General features: G+C 38.7%; 2 protein-coding genes across 2 annotated transcripts; one reads left to right on the plus strand and one right to left on the minus strand.

Annotated features, from left to right (window-relative positions):
* The first annotated feature begins 2,754 nt into the window (after positions 1–2,754).
* Positions 2,755–5,825, plus strand: LOC149397927 (toll/interleukin-1 receptor-like protein). Its single transcript, XM_089613971.1, has 2 exons — positions 2,755–3,450; positions 5,357–5,825. Exons 1-2 carry the CDS (start codon positions 2,831–2,833, stop codon positions 5,586–5,588), a joined length of 852 nt encoding a protein of 283 aa, XP_089470097.1. The 5' UTR covers positions 2,755–2,830; the 3' UTR covers positions 5,589–5,825.
* An 8,740-nt stretch (positions 5,826–14,565) lies between these two features.
* Positions 14,566–15,183, minus strand: LOC149397928 (uncharacterized). Its single transcript, XM_089614391.1, has one exon. It carries the CDS (start codon positions 15,181–15,183, stop codon positions 14,566–14,568), a length of 618 nt encoding a protein of 205 aa, XP_089470517.1.
* Positions 15,184–16,793: the final 1,610 nt, after the last annotated feature.

Raw genomic sequence — 16,793 nt, forward strand, 5'->3', positions numbered from 1 at the left:
CTCCTTGGATTGAAATTCGAAGCTAGGGTTCTTGGTTCCATATTTGGGGGTTTTTGGTTCCGGGTTGAAATCAGTAAAATTGGTTGGTTTTGTGTGTTGATTGGGATCAATTATTGATGTTGATGATTTGAAATTGAGGATTGAACTCGGAATTTCTTGGTTGTGGTTTGAATTTGGCCGAATTTTTGAAAAAGAAAAACTGTTTGAACAGCCTTTGTAAATCGACGTGGACAGACCTGTATGACCCGAGTTCTTATTTTTGGATATTTTTCATGGATAGTAGACTGAGTTATGAATTTCCAAAGTTTGTGTTTCGCAGCAGTAAAACGGGATTTCCAGAATTGTAACAGCGAATTACGGGCTGTTTTTGAGATAGCTATTCTTGTCGTATATATGCTTGTAATATCTCGTTAGAAAGCTACATGAGTCTACTTTCCTTTGCCGCTAGAATCAATCGATTTCAAGTTTTGTAGCTTGAGTTATGATGGCTTAAGCGCTAGTGGGTCAGGCTGTCGGGAATTCTTTTGACTTGGCTGAAATGAGTTTGTGATTTTGCTGTGATTCATTGGCCGTGACACTTGTTTTGGTTATGTGATTCATTTTGACTGTTTGTGATGTTGAAATTATAGGAGTGGCCTTGTTCGATTTGAATCGGTTTTGGGACGTGAATATGAGAATCGCTTGTCTAATTTCTAGAAATTTATTTGGATGAAGTGGGTTATGAGAAATTAACGTGTGTGTGTGAGTGTCTCTTGGTGTGCATGTTGTTTTGTTGAGGCCGAGGTGCCGAGGCTGCGATGGGATCGATGGCTGAATGGCTGTCCACGCCGCAAGGGTTGGTAAGCTTTGGTTCGTCGAGAAGGAGGCGCTAGTATGCGCTGTACGGGGGCTACGAGGACGCTGCTGTTTCGGCAGCGGGACGGCACGAAGGTTTTGGCCTCGATTCGGACCTCGCCGTGCGCTCAGCCCCGGCCCCGCTGCCTCCGAGTCCCAGCCACCGAGCCGCTGTCCCTGAGTCCCCGGCCGGCCGTCCTAGGTTAGTGTATATATTAGTTTTTTATTTTTTATTTTTTTTTTTTTTTTTATATATAATCATATATTAGTTAGTTAGCTAGGTTAAAATTAAGTTTAGGTTATTTGTATGAATATTAATGTGATTAGTTTATGTTAAAATTAAGTTTAGGTTATTTGTATGATTAGTTTAAGTTCAAATTTCCCTGAAAAATGAATGAATATTTTTTTTCCTTTTTTTTGTAAGTAATTTATTGGATAATTTAATAGTTAAAATCTTTAAATCTAATAAATATGAACATTTGTATTATTCATATTTATGTAATATAACTTTTAAATTTTAGTTTTTAAATCATAGAATAACTCCCTATATGGAACCCGATATGGTTCTTCAAATTTTAGTTTTAATATGCTGATTATATATTGTAATATATAATCAGCATATTAATTTTATTTTAAAAAGATAAAGAGCATCAGGTGCGATTAGTCGCACCTGATAGTCAAGACTTTCAGGTGCGACTAGTCGCACCTGATAGTATAAGACTTTCAGGTGCGACTTGTCGCACCTGATAATCAAGAGGATTATCAGGTGCGGACTTTCGGGTGCGATTTTGTCGCATCTAAAGTCGCACCTGAAAGTACTTTCAGGTGCGACTTTTGCACTTTCAGGTGCGAAAAAAGTCGCACCTGATGCTATATTTTGTACTAGTGTTGAGGAAGTGTCTTGTGATTGAGAAGTATTATTGTGCACATGCTTTGTTTTATAGCTTATACAAATTATCTATTTATTGAGCCATCGCTCATAAGTTATATTGTATTGCACGTAAGCGTCCGGTGCATAGCCGAGAGAAGCGGTGAGTGTGTGGAAATGACGATTGCACATGCGGGCCAAACTATGGGAGACCTTTTTAGAAACTGTTTCTAGATCAGAAAGTATGTATGTAAATATTTTCAACTAGTTTGAAACAAAACGAGACGTCTCACGTATTTTGAAATTAAAGTACTATATGTGTATATGTCATGTCTAAAAGTTCAATTATTTTTAGTTTTTCGTTAATGGTTTTGAGTCCGTAGCCGTCGCGACTCGTTGTAGCGGGTCGTGATAAATTTTTTGGGGTAAAATTAAGAGAAAAAATTATATAATAGGATAAAAATGTAAAAAAATAAAATTGAAGTTTAAGTCCCTGCTGGGCCTTAACCGGCTCTGTCCCTAGTCAAAGAAGGGTGGTTTGGTCTCAGGTGGGGAAGCTATGCCTTGTACGTATTGGATATGATCGTCAGTGACATTATCTCAGTCTGCGAGGATTCGGAAAGCATTCAAGTTTTTTTATTTTTTATTTTTTTATATTTTTAGAGATAGTCATGAACCCACACTTTGTCACGCTAAATTTGCTTATATTAGTCGCTGTAATTAGGGTTGGTGGGGGGAGCGTGTTCAACTGTGTGGCAACGGGCTGTCCTCAAAGTCTTTACTATGTTTTGAGTTAATGGAAATGGTCTGGTTTGCTGTTTTATTTATATATAAAAAAAAACCCCTACTGTCTTTGGTCTTCTATGGGAAAGAAATCTAATTAAGGCGAAGCTAACTAATCTAGACAATATAGTCAAGAAAAAGATACTGTGCTTTTATTTTACGCGGTCTTGTTTATGCTGACGAAGCCTTCACGAAAGTGATTCACCAGCGACGAAACGTCAAAGTTTGCCTTTATAAGAAATTATTAAATTGTCCCTCAAGTGACCCTTAAATTGGCTTGATAGATCAAGAAAATTCAACTTGAGCAAAAAGAAAGAAAAAGATCAAGAAAATTCAAAGCAACAAATGGAATCGCAAACAAATTCTTCTTCTTCTTCTTCTTCTTCTTCTTCTTCTTCTTCTTCTTCTTCATCATCATCACCATCACCATCATCCTCGTTATTATCATCGATAGCTCTTTCTTCTTCCGATCCATCTTATACTTTGATCAAAGTAGACGAGGATTGTCCATCGGAAAAGTATGACGTGTTCTTGAGCTTCAGAAGTGAGGACACGAGAAAAAACATCTTGGGCCATCTTAGAGCTGCTTTCTCCGAAAAGGGGTTGAAAGCTTTCGTTGATGACGATCGATTGGCAAGAGGTCGAAACATATCGACGCAGTTACTTAAAGCGATTGAAAATTCAAGTTGTTCGATAGTCGTTATTTCCCCGAACTACGCTTCCTCGTCATGGTGCTTGGACGAGCTCGTCCATATAATGCATTGCATGAAAACTAGGGCTCAGATCGTGATCCCCGTCTTCTATCACGTCGATCCATCAGATGTGAGGAAACAAACCGGGAGTTTCGGAGAGGCGTTCATTAAACACGAGAAGAACTTTGAAGACGATTTGGAGAGAGTGAATACGTGGAGGGTCGCTTTGACAGAAGTCACTAGCCTTGCTGGACTGGATCTAAAAAATTACAGGTAATAGAATTATAAAACCAAACCTTTTATACATATATATATAATTTTTTTTTTTTTTTTTTTTGCTAAAGATCTAAAGAAATTTTTTATTTTGCAACCAAATTGTTTTGCTTTCGAAAACTATTTTAAAAAATAATTGTTATTTACTCGATGATTTGAGATATATATTTTACCTTCAGTTATTCTTTTCTATGGAAAATCCATTTAGACTCTTATATATCTCTCGTAGTTTTAGCTTATTGAATGCACGTACAAAAAGAAATTAATCGTGCTTCTATGGGATATTTTGATCTAGCATATTTTAGAGGTGGAGATATTTCTTACTGTATATAGTCGTAAGTGTTTATTATGAAGAAAATAGTTAGGCTTCGTTGTGTATGTTGTTTGATGGTGATAGGTATTCCCAATACTTAGAGAAAATAAATTTAATATCTAACATTAATGACAGCATAATATTAGCTGTGTAATAGATAAGAACAAACATAATAAAACGACCGATATATTATATATCTTGATATGCATTGCACTAAACATGACTTATACGTAAACTAGAGAGAGTGGAAAGAGTTTATTTCTCTATTTTTTGTGTGGTATGGTATGCGTAGATGAAAGTAGGAGAAAGTTGGAGAGAATGTGAGTGAGGAAGAGAGATTGGTAGCAGTTGGCGTCTCTCAATTGTGTTGTTGCTTTTCCTTTTGACTTGGAGGGGTATTTATAGGTGTTGTGGCTTTTGGGTTTGGCTTACGTGTGGGGCCCATGAATTTTGGGGGTTTTGGTGCTTTTGACGGCTCTAAACTCAAAGCCGTTTTGAAGACCTGACGGCTTGGAGCTCAAAGCCATTTTTGAGGGTCATAACGGGTAGGAGCTCAAAGCCGTTTTGAAGGTCTTGATGGCTCGGAGTTCAAAGCCGTTTTGAAGGATTTGACGGCTCGGAGTTCAAAGCCGTTTTGAAGGTCATGACGGCTAGGAGCTCAAAGCCGTTTTGAAGGCCTTGACGGCTCGGAGTTAAAAGCCGTTTTGAAGGTCTTGACGGCCCCGAGTTCAAAGCTGTTTTGAAAGTCTTGACGGCTTGGAGCTCAACGCCGCTTTGAAGGTCTTGACGGCTCGGAGTTCAAAGCCGTTTTGAGACCCACGAAAGGCCACCAATCCATCTCTAATCCAAAGGACCCTCTAGAAAATAGCGACTTTTGAGTGCGTTCCAAGCCTTCACTATTCTCCCGAGACCAACGGAAACGTGATCACTCATCACAATCTCAAGGATCCTCCCGAGATAGTTACTTTCGGGTTTGCCCCAAGTCTTCACTATGCACTCGAGACCGACGAAAATGTGACCAAGATCGAGACATGTTTCAAGCTCGTACAGCGACACGTGGCTCGTGAATGTTATCCTAAAAAACGGCTTAACATCAAGAAATTCTGTTTTAATTGGTGTTGAAATTTTGTTTCAGTATTGTTCACATAACAATTGTTTTTAATACATAAATATCACTGGAACAAAATATGGGTATGAAACATGTAGTTTTAATCATAGTTATAATTTTAGTTCGTCGGGACATAATTTTTGTTGTTCCTACGGACACCCAAATGCTGGGACAAAGGCAAGTAAGGTTCGCTAGATAGGGACTTAAGCCCTCCCTCAAGTTTCTTTTATATTTACATTTTTTTTTTCACCTAAATTTGATTTTTTTTTTCTTCTTTTGATACCTAAAAACTTTATATATTAGTCCCTTTAAAAATCACTTTTTAACCCCTAAATTTGAGTCTCCCACATGTAATCCTTGGTAAATTGTATTTGTATCGTGCTATATTAGGCAGTATATTTGAGTTGTAGTGCTAGTACATTATTTAGTATATAGCTTACTAATTTAATGTTACCGCTTTGATATCCTTTCAATGATTTTTATAGGGATGAAGCAAATTTCATAAGAGAAATAGTGGCTGAGGTGTCAAGCAAATTGACTACTTTGAAGGTATCTTCCGCTTCCACAGTCTTAAATGCTGTTCGTCGCGTGGCAGGCGTTGTGTTTTTCATCCTTTTCTTTTGTCTTGTCTTCGCTCCTCTCTTTATGTTAATGATCTTAAAAGTCTTGGTGCCTATATTTCTGAAAATAATTGGTGCTCCTGATCCCGAGTGGTAAAATTACCACACTGCCATCTAGTAAAAGATTTGGTTGTAATATAACCTATAGCACCATGCCATGTGGCAGAAGTCGTTAGGAATTAGTTGTTAGGATTTGATTTCAAGAATATTTTTTTTTATTACATGCCTCGAGTTATTTTGTATCATAAAATCTTAGATCGAGTTATTTTTCCTTGAAAATGTAATTTTTGTAGTTTGTCACTGTGTTTGGCAATAGCCCGACTTTTTTTTTTTTTTTGCCCTTTCCACTAATACAATGCATTGCAGTGATTTTTTTGGTATTCAATAATATTTTGGTCCAAACTATTATGTTATCTAAATTTATAACACTTTTGAAATATAAATCATATTTAATACATAATTTTAGTCATATTTTCCCACATATATATATATATATATATATACATATAATACCATCTAGAAAGTTTGAAATGTTAGAAATATTACGTAAATAATATTTATTTTCGGGAAAAACAACAACTTTGATATTAGAAAAAATAAAATACGACACAACAACATTATGAACGAGAAGAAGTAAATGAAAAAACAAGACGGAAAACCAAAGGCCGAAGACCGTTCGACGGTCTCCTTAAAGTAATATTGTATTCCCACGGGTGTCGGAATCGACGAGCAATTTACCTCCCATGATACAACGGCGGAAGACAAGAAGAACGGTACACCAAACGAACTTCTCCGGCGAACTAAACACTGCAACAGAACTAATCACCGACTACAAAATAAAACAAAGCAATTTCGGAGGAGAGAAGGAGAAGAGAGAATTTGGGTGTATTGGTGTGTTTCGAATGAGAGGTAAAGACCTTTATTTATAGGCCAAGGTGTCAGAGGTTACAACCTCTAGCCTCACACAAACCGTCCGGCCATTATGACAATTAAACACCATTAACACTCACTAATGACACAGTTACAAACGTTAACACACACTAATGACATGGTTACAAACGTTTGCTCAGCTCAAAACCGCTCAGCATCAATGCATGCATCCATGCACGGTACAAAGTTAATTCCCACCATAACAACACAAGTTATTTGTGGAATTAACAAATTTATGAAGTGAAAATTTCAATAAAAAGATAGAATTGGCCCAAGCCCGAGACATTCCCGAAACCCGAAACCGGCCCGGCTCGACTCGGCGGCGGCGCGCGTGTGTGTGTGCGCGCGCGATGGGTTAAGATTTAACCCACCCACACTCTCCTCTCTTTTACTTGCTTATCCACTTAAGAAATATGATAGTATATATACACTACACAACACACTTACCCAACCCATGATGGACTCTTGAACTTCACTTCATTTATACGTAACAAATGTGTTCTTTAAGCATACTTTGAGCATCAATTTCTCATTCATTATAGCTCCGATTTTGGCAAACTTATAATCAAAATTATACCTCATTCCGCAAGAAAGAATAATACGAAGGAATTATCAAAGTACGTTGAGTTGAACACACTCAAATCTTTGTCTAAAGTCAGCAACTCATTAGATGATAAATACTCGTTATTATCCACAACAACTCTCTAATATTCCAACAATCCCCCACATGATGAAATAGCATGACGACAACAAAAAGACTCGACACGACTCAATATGGTGATCGGTTCTACGGTCAATACTAGTATAGGACAGGTAGACAAAGTCCTTGAACCTTCTCTCGTTGAAGTATGTCATGTTTACGGACTACTCAGTAGACACGATGTCCTTGAACTATTAGTCGTTTGTATATAAATAATGAGCATATATCTCGCTGATATCTTCCTGCCATAAGTTTTAGTTCTCATGATTATGTTCATTTCGGCCCTGAACATGCGTCTGGTTCTGTAAGAGTTTCTAAAGAACTAAGCCCCTTTAATTCTCTATCGAAGCGGCCTCACTTCTCTCTCACATAGGTGATTCTTACGCCAAAGAGTAATCCCGCATTACTCATTCGGAATCTCAAAGATCCGATTTCAAAGAATCATTAAAAGCACAATGCTTAGCCTCCTATGTGTGTCACCGTTTTATCATAGGAATAGGACCGGGGTTTCCCCCCATAGTGAGCTCACTTCGTCCTAGCAGTTAGGTTGTCCTTTGAACCAAGTTCTTGGGATCTCCAGTCATCATGGTTGAGTTTCCTTTGCTAAAACTTTTATATCATGGGCTTTAGTCCCATTCTTATTGATATCTTCTCTACTTGGTCCTTATTTAACCCCTTGGTTAGCGGATCCGTAATATTATCTTTAGATCTTACATAGTCAATACTTATGACTCCAGACGAGAGAAGTTGTCTAATGGTATTGTGTCGTCGACGAATATGTCTAGACTTACCATTATACATAACACTTTGTGCTCTACCAATTGCAGATTGGTTATCGCAATATATACATATTGCAGGCACAAGTGTTGTCCAACTTGGAATATCCTCTACGAAGTTTCTTAGTCATTCAGCTTCTTTGCCACACTTATCCAAAGCAACAAACTCGGATTCCATCGTGGATCTAGTTATCACAGTTTGTTTTGTGGATTTCCAAGACACAGCCGCACCACCTAAAGTGAATACATATCCACTTGTGGCTTTAGAGTCTTGTATATCAAATATCCAACTCGTGTCAGTCAAACCTTCAATGACTTCGAGATGTCTAATATAATGTAGACCATAATCACGAATAAATCGTAAATACCTCAATACTTTCACGATTGCTTTCCAATGTTCAGAACTTGGATTACTCGTGTATCTCGCAAGTCTACTTACAAAGTAAGCTAAGTCTGGTTTGGTACAATTCATCAAGTACATTAAACTTCCTATTATTCTAGCATACATGATATGCATCAACATAGTGTGATTGACTCAAAACAAGTCCATTAGATGTTTTTTTAATCTTGATCCTCTTGATCCCCAAGATAACATCGGATAATCCCAAATCTTTCATGTCAAACCTCGAATTCAATATATCTTTTACGGATTTAATCATGCTCTAATTACTTCCAGCAATAAGCATATCATCTACATATAAACACAAAATCACATAACCGCATTCGGTCGTTTTAATCTAGACACACTTGTCACAATCATTGATCTTGACGCCATTTGACATCATGACGTTGTCAAATTTTTCATGCCAGTGTTTTGGGGCTTGTTTGAGTCCATACAATGACTTAATTAGTTTACATACTTTCCTCTCTTGTCCATATGTAACACAACCCTCGGGTTGGTCCATGTAGATCTCTTCCTCGAGATCACCATTTAGGAAATCAGTTTTCACATCCATTTGATGGATTTCAAGATTGCGCAAAGTGGCAATGGCTATAATCAAAGATGTTATTCTCGTCACGGGAGAATAAGTATCAAAATAGTCAAGACCTTCTTTTTGTCTATAACCCCTAATTATAAGTCTCGCCTTGTATTTATCGATTGAGCCATCCACTTTCATCTTCCTCGTGAAGATCCACTTAAAACCAAGAGTTTTACTTCCAGGAGGAAGGTCAACTAGTTCCCACGTGTGATTATGCATTATCGAGTCAATTTTACTTCTTATGGCCTCCTTCCATAAGTGACCCTCGATTGAATTTACAACCTCTTTATAACTTAGAGGTTCGGCCTCTAACATATAGGTAAGAAAGTCAGATCCAAATGACTTCTCCATCCTAGCTCGTTTACTTCTTCGAGGTTGTTCAGATTCTATCTCATCCTCAGATTCCTCATCAAGCTCTTGAGATATTTCCTCAATATTCTAAAAAAATTTATTTGACGAACTCGGTTCTTCTTCCTTAGTCTTATACGGAAATACATGTTCAAAGAACGATGCATTTTTAGACGGAAAATTGCCCTATCTACTACCAAAACAATAACTTTTTCCAATTTCCCACCAAAACTATAATTTGGCCAAAAATGCCACTAACTCATTTGTACAACTACCATTTTACCCTTAACTACATTTTTTCTTACAATCTCAAACCAACCCACACCAACTCGTTTTAATGAGCAAATATTTAAGTCTGAAACATTTTCTCTTCCTCTCTCTCTCCGTCGCTCTCTCACTCTCTCTCTCTCCTGTAAATCTCGTCCAAGGTCGGTCACCCATGAAACCCCCACTCAAGCATTGAAACCCTCTGCTTCTAAAAACCCATACACAAGCATTGAAACCCTCACCCAAGCTATGAAATTGTGGCTCTGAAATCCTCGTCCATGTTCAGCCACCGCACAACGTCCTCGCCCAAGTTCCGACCCCAGATCCTTGCTGAAACTAAAGCTCAAGGTTCGTTGTTTCTTCCTTTTTTAAAAAAATTGTGGTGTAAAAAGTTTTATGTCATTTTTATAGATTATTTAAAGAGATTTAAATGTTCTGTTTGGTCTAGGTATGTTCACCAGGTTTTCTGAAATCGTCAACGAAGTTCATTAATTGTTGACTTTAGATGTCAACAATGGACACTGTTGACATCTGAAGTCAACAAATAATGAACTTTGTTGACATCAATGTCAACAATGGATGGAAATTGTTGATGTCTAAAGTCAACAAATACTCTGCCTATGCTCTGTTGTACGTAGTGATGGCGGCTACAAGGCTCTAAAACACTCTTGGCCCTGGGTATTGAAGACACCAGTTCAGCGCGGTTCAAATTCGGACATGGAGATGGATGATGATTAGGAAACTTTTTATTTTGGTTGGTTAAAGTAATATTTAAGCACTTATTTATGACTTCTTCTTCATTTTGTTTGTTCATGTAATAGATTAAGTACTCCTTTGTTGTGTTAAACATGATGACATTGATGTCCATTTGCTTTTTTTTGTCGATTGATGTCAACAAAACCCGTCTATTGTTGACATTGATGTTAACAATTGACGTCAACTGTTGACATTAGATGTCAACAATTATCGATGTCAACAGTTGACGTCAATTGTTGACATTAGATGTCAACAATTGTCGTCAACTGTTGACATTAGATGTCAACAATTGACATCAAATGTCAACAGTTGATATCAATTGTTGACATCTAATGGATGAATTTAAATTTAGTTCTTCACTTAGGCATTCAATTCATAACATTACAGATATATAAAACATAGTGTAAATAGACATAATAAGCAGTTTCAGGCTTTCAAATCATACAAGAACTCATACACAAATATAAATATTAAGAAGTTTCAAGCATTCAAGTCATACAAACTCATACACAAATTTATATATAAATATTAAGAAGTTTCAGGCATTCAAGTTAAGGGCCATTTCTTCTTAATCCTCATCCTCTTATAGAAGATGAGTTCCTCTCTCTAGCTTTTCAGCATAAACAATCGTGTCCCCAAGGGCACGACTTCCATAAAATCTCCATTTTCGTTTAACTTAGTCTCTCAGTCGTCTCCGAAGACTTCTTTCATAACACTTTCGACACTGATGATCAGACGCGATCCAGTCTCTTAGTCTCATGTTGGTGTAGGTTTCGACTTTGAACCGTGTTGAACTGGTGTCTTCAATACCCAGGGCCAAGAGTGTTTTAGAGCCTTGTAGCCACCATCACTACGTACAACAAAGCATATGCAGAGTATTTGTTGACTTTAGACGTCAACAATTTTCATCCATTGTTGACATTGATGTCAACAAAGTTCATTATTTGTTGACTTCAGATGTCAACAGTTGACGTCCATTGTTGACATCTAAAGTCAACAATTAATGAACTTCGTTGAGGATTGCAGAAAACCTGGTGAACATACCCATACCAAACAGAACATTTAAATCTCTTTAAACAATCTATAAAAATGACATAAAACTTTTTAAACCACAATTTTTTAAAAAAGGAAGAAACAACGAACCTTGAGCTTTAGTTTCAGCGAGGATCTGGGGTCGGAACTTGGGCGAGGACGTTGTGCGGTGGCTGAACTCGACGAGGATTTCAGAGCCACAATTTCATAGCTTGGGTGAGGGTTTCAACGCTTGGGTGTGGGTTTTTAGAAGCAGAGGGTTTCAATGCTTGAGTGGGGGGTTTCATGGGTGACCGACCTTGGACGAGATTTACAGGAGAGAGAGAGAGAGTGAGAGAGCGACGAAGAGAGAGATAGAGAGAGGAAGAGAAAATGTTTCAGACTTAAATATATGCTCATTAAAACGAGTTGGTGTGGGTTGGTTTGAGATTGTAAGAAAAATGTAGTTGATGGTAAAATGGTAGTTGTACAAATGAGTTAGTGGCATTTTTGGCCAAATTATGGTTTTGGTGGGAAATTGGAAAAAATTATTGTTTTGGTAGTAGATAGGGCAATTTCCCTTTTTAGACTCAATGATAGAACCTTTGTGTATATCAGGATTCTTAGACTCATGCACAATAAAGCGATAAACATTGATATGATATGCATAACCAATGAATACACAATCAACGGTCTTCGGACCGATCTTCATCCTTTTAGGTGCGGGAGCCAAAACCTTGGCTAAGCACCCCACTAGTACAAAATATAGCATCATGTGCGAATTTTTTCGCACCTGAAAGTGTAAAAGTCGCACCTGAAAGTACTTTCAGGTGCGACTTTAGATGCGACAAAGTCGCACCTGAAAGTCCGCACCTGATAATCCTCTTGATTATCAGGTGAAAAAAGTCGCACCTGAAAGTGTCTTGATTATCAGGTGCGACAAGTCGCACTTGAAAGTCTTGATTATCAGGTGCGAAAAGTCGCATCTGATGCTCTTTATCTTTTTAAGAAAAAATTAATACTCGATTCTCAGAACCAAACCCACGGCAAAAACACACAACCAACCCAAACCAAACCCACGGCAAAGTCACACACGACCACAACAAAACTCAAACAAAACAATTCCAAAACCTCAAAATCATCATAGCCTCAAACAAACGTTCATCAATCATTTCCAAACAAGTAAACACACATCAATTCACGCTCAAAATCAGAACCCCAAAACAAGTTCATACCCTTAACCCATTTTCGGCCAAATTCAAACCAAGACAAGAAATTCGAGTTCAAGTTATCAATATTAATTATCAAGCTCAAACAACAACACTCAATTCCTCAGAAATCACCATAGAACTCGAAACCCCCAAAATTGGAATATGAACCCTAATTTTCGAGTTCTTCAATTCAGCCAAGAAAAATTCCTACCTTGCTTGAAGAGTTGAGCTACCCAGACCGTCTACTATCTCTTTCCCTCGTCGGAGATGCTCGCCAGAGCTCCTGAGACACGCGGCGTTTCTCTCCTCTTGGCTGGTGGCGTGCGCGCGGCTTGGTGGAGGAGCTGCTGGCCGGCGTTTCTCTCCTCTCCGTTGGTGGCGCGCTCTCTTTCTCTCTCTCGCTCTCTCAGCTTCTTCCTCTCTCTCACTCTCTTTCACTCTCTCTCTCGGTTCAACCCTCTTCTTCTTCTTCTTCTTCCTGATTGTCGGCCAAGTGATAAACATCACTTAAATCCACCCATTTTAAAAATGAATGAAAAAATGAGGGGGAGAATAGGCCGGCTTAAAATTTTAAACAATCAGGTGCGACTTTGTCGCACCTGAAAGTTTTTTTAACTATTTGGTGCGAAAAGTCGCACCTGATACTCAAAAGAAAAAACAATTTTAGTGAAATCTTTTGGACTTCTGGTTGACAATCTGATGCGACTAGTCGCACCCGAAAGTCATTTAGCTGCGACTTTTAGGTGCGACTAGTCGCACCTGATAGTCATGCGCATCAGAAAACTAAATTTGTAGTAGTGCCCTCACATTTGCAAATATTTATAGGAAGACATCGTTCTTTTAAATAATTTGGATGGAGATTTATCTTCTTTCTTTCGAGGTATCTTATTCAAAAGATAATTCGCGGCCAAGATGGCTTCCCCCCCACATTTCTTGTGGTAACCCCAAGTTTATCAACATCGCATTCATCATTTCTTTGAGAGTGCGATTCTTTCGTTCAGCTATGCCGTTCGATTAAGGAGAGTATGGTGGAGTGACTTCATGAAAAATACCATGTTGTGCACAAAATGCGCCAAATAGTTCCACATATTTACCTCCATGATCACTTCGCACCGTTTTAATCTTTTTACCAAGTTGATTCTCAACTTCCACTTTGTACATGGTAAATTTCTCAATTGCCTCATCTTTGCTCTTAAGCAAATACACATAACAATACTTTGTACTATCGTCAATGAAGGTCACAAAGTATTTGTTACCACCTATCGTAGGTATGTATTTCAAATCGCATAGATCGGTATGGATTAATTCAAGAGACTCACTTTTTCTTTAAACACTATGAAAGGATGTTCTCGTTAATTTGGCTTCAACACATATTTCACATTTGTGTTTAGAGTCAATATTAAATTTTGGTATACAATCCAAATTAATTAATTTGCGCAAAGTGTCATAATTCACATGACCAAGTCTACCATGCCACAAATTAGATGACTCAAGCATATAAGCATAAGAGGAAGCATTCTCATTATTATTCTTGCCAGTAATGGCCGATTACATTCATCTTCCACATATTATCTTTGATATAGCCCTTACCCACATACATTCTATTTTTACTAAGAACTATCTTTTGAGACTCAAAAACCATCTTAAACCCATGGTTACAAAGAAGAGTTCTAGAAATAAGATTCTTCCTAATGTCAGGCACGTAGAGAACGTTGGTGAGCTTCATTTCTTTCCCCGAGGTCATTTTGAGGAAGACGTGGCCCGTCCCCATGACGTCGGAGGTGGCCAAGTTTCCCATGAATAGCTTTTCCCCAGTCGGGCGCATGTCGAGCAAGCGAAACACGTTCTTGTTGGAGCAAACATGGCGAGTAGCACCAATGTCTAGCCACCACTCCTTGGGGTTTGAGTCCACAAAGTTTACTTCGGAGACCACGACGACGAGAAATTGGTCATCTCCCTAGATCTCGACGGAATTGGACTCACTCTTCTTCTTCTTCTTTTGTGGCTTTCGGCAATCCGCGGCGCGGTGACCTTCTTTGTCGCAGTTGAAGCATTTCCCAACAAAATTTTGTTGGTTCTTCTTCTTGAAGGCAGCTCATTTTGCCCCAAGCTTGGTGGCGGGCCTCTTTCCTTTCGAGCCTTCACCATGCTTGACAATGTTGGCTCTCTCAGACGTGGTTTTGAATCTCTTGTCGGAGCCACGGTTGTCTTCCTCTATGCGAAGGTGAACCACCAAACCTTCAAGACTCATTTCCTTTCGCTTGTGCTTAAGGTAGTTCTTGAATTCCTTCCAACCCAAATGTAGCTTCTCGATGACGGAAGCAACTTGGAAAGACTTGCTAATGGTCATTCCCTCGGCTTGAATCTCGTGAAAGATAAGTTGCAATTCTCGCACTTGAGTCACGACCGTCTTATTGTCCACCATTTTGAACTCGAGGAAGCGGCCCACAATGTATTTTTTCGACCCCGCGTCCTCGGCCTTGTATTTCCGACGGAGTGATTCCCAAAGCTCTTTAGAAGACTCCTTGGAACTATACACGTTGTATAGGGAGTCCGCTAGACAATTCATTACATAATTCCGCCACAAGTAGTCGGAATCATTCCAAGCTAGAAACGACATTTTCAATTTCGGATCGGTTTTGTCCTCTTGGAGAATCGGAGGATCGTCGGTCAAAAACCGCACAATACCAATGGTGGTCAAATGGAATAGCATCTCTTGTTGTCATCTTTTGAAGTTCAAGCCATCGAACTTCCCCGGCTTCTCGGCCGGCATCATTACGGGAGGTCATCGGACCGCGCCGGCATTTTGAACATGACCAGTGGGTCCGTTCACCGCCATAGCCGCCATCGAGTGAACAAGACCCGCGGGTCCGTTTCCGGCCGAAGCCTCCGCCGATCTTTATGGTTGCGCCACGATGTTCGTGTTCATAGCATTGGTCGTCAACACCTCAATGTTGGAAGACAACGGGAAGATCGGATTCCCCGACGCATCCACTTCGTTCAAATTGTTGTTGTTGTTGTTTTCCATTACTACAAAAATAAAACACCCAAGTCAATAAAACCGTTGATAAAGATCAATTACACAAATAATAAAAATATTTTAAACCTCCTTCCACGAGCAAGCTGTCTAAGAACACAATATTACTTTAAGATTGTTAGAAATATTATGTAGATGATATTTATTTTCGAGAAAAACAACAACTTTGATATTAGAATAAATAAAATAAAACACAACAATATTATGAACGAGAAGAAGTAGAAGAAAAAACAAGACGGAAAACCAAAGGCCAAGGACCATTTGACGGTCTCCTTAAAGTAATATTGTCCTCTCACGGGCATCGGAATCGATGAACAATTTACCTCCCAAGATACAACGGCGGAAGACAAGAAGAACGGTACACCAAACGAACTTCTCCGGCGAACTAAACACTATAGCAGAACTAATCACCGACTACAAAATAAAACAAAGCAATTTCAGAGGAGAGAATGAGAAGAGAGAATTTGTGTGTATTGGTGTGTTTCGAATTAGAGGTAGATGCCTTTATTTATAGGCCAAGGTCTCAGAGGTTACAACCTCTAGCCTCACACAAACTGTCCGGCCATTATGGCAATTAAACACCATTAACACTCACTAACACTTCTGTTTTTAAGCGACGCAATAGCTCTTTTTCTCGTCAAAATATGATGTGTCGTGGCCACAATTCTCCACGTGTAATTAATCGGCGTCGCTTTGTAAAAAAGCGACGCTGGGTTGATGGGTTTAAATTGAGCGTCGCTTATTAAATAAGTGACGCTAGAAAGTTCACACAATCCAATTATATGGTGACATGTGGCGGGGGTCGCTTTTTTACCTATTACGTCGCTTGATAAACAAGTGACACTCTGCCTTTTGCGTCGCTTTTTATGTATTGCGTCGCTCAATAAACGAGTGACGCCCCAACCTATTGCGTCACTCGATAAATGAGTGACGCTCGACTTATTGCAAATCTATGCATCACTTTTGATCTATTGCGTCACTTTTAATCATCTAGGGTGTCGCTTTTAAATTAAGCGACGCACGATTACATGTATAAAACCTAAACTTAGCGAATTCAACCACACTTCTTCTTCTTCTTCTTCTTCTTCTTCTTCTTCTTCTTCTTCACTGGTTTATCTTACGAGACCACCCAAGGTTTTTCTTCACTTTCAAACACACGATTTTCAACCTTGGTTTCCTTTACTCGGTCTTGGAAGGTTCGGCCGGTACTCACGATTTTGGCAATCATTGTTTCCATCGAAGGTATGTTTGTGGTCAGATATATAAATGGTTTTATCTTTTTTAAT

The sequence above is a fragment of the Urtica dioica genome, chromosome 5 (assembly GCF_054948205.1).
Source record: "Urtica dioica subsp. dioica isolate 48M chromosome 5, U.dioica_male_clone48M_v1_H2, whole genome shotgun sequence".
NCBI classification, from domain to species: domain Eukaryota; kingdom Viridiplantae; phylum Streptophyta; class Magnoliopsida; order Rosales; family Urticaceae; genus Urtica; species Urtica dioica.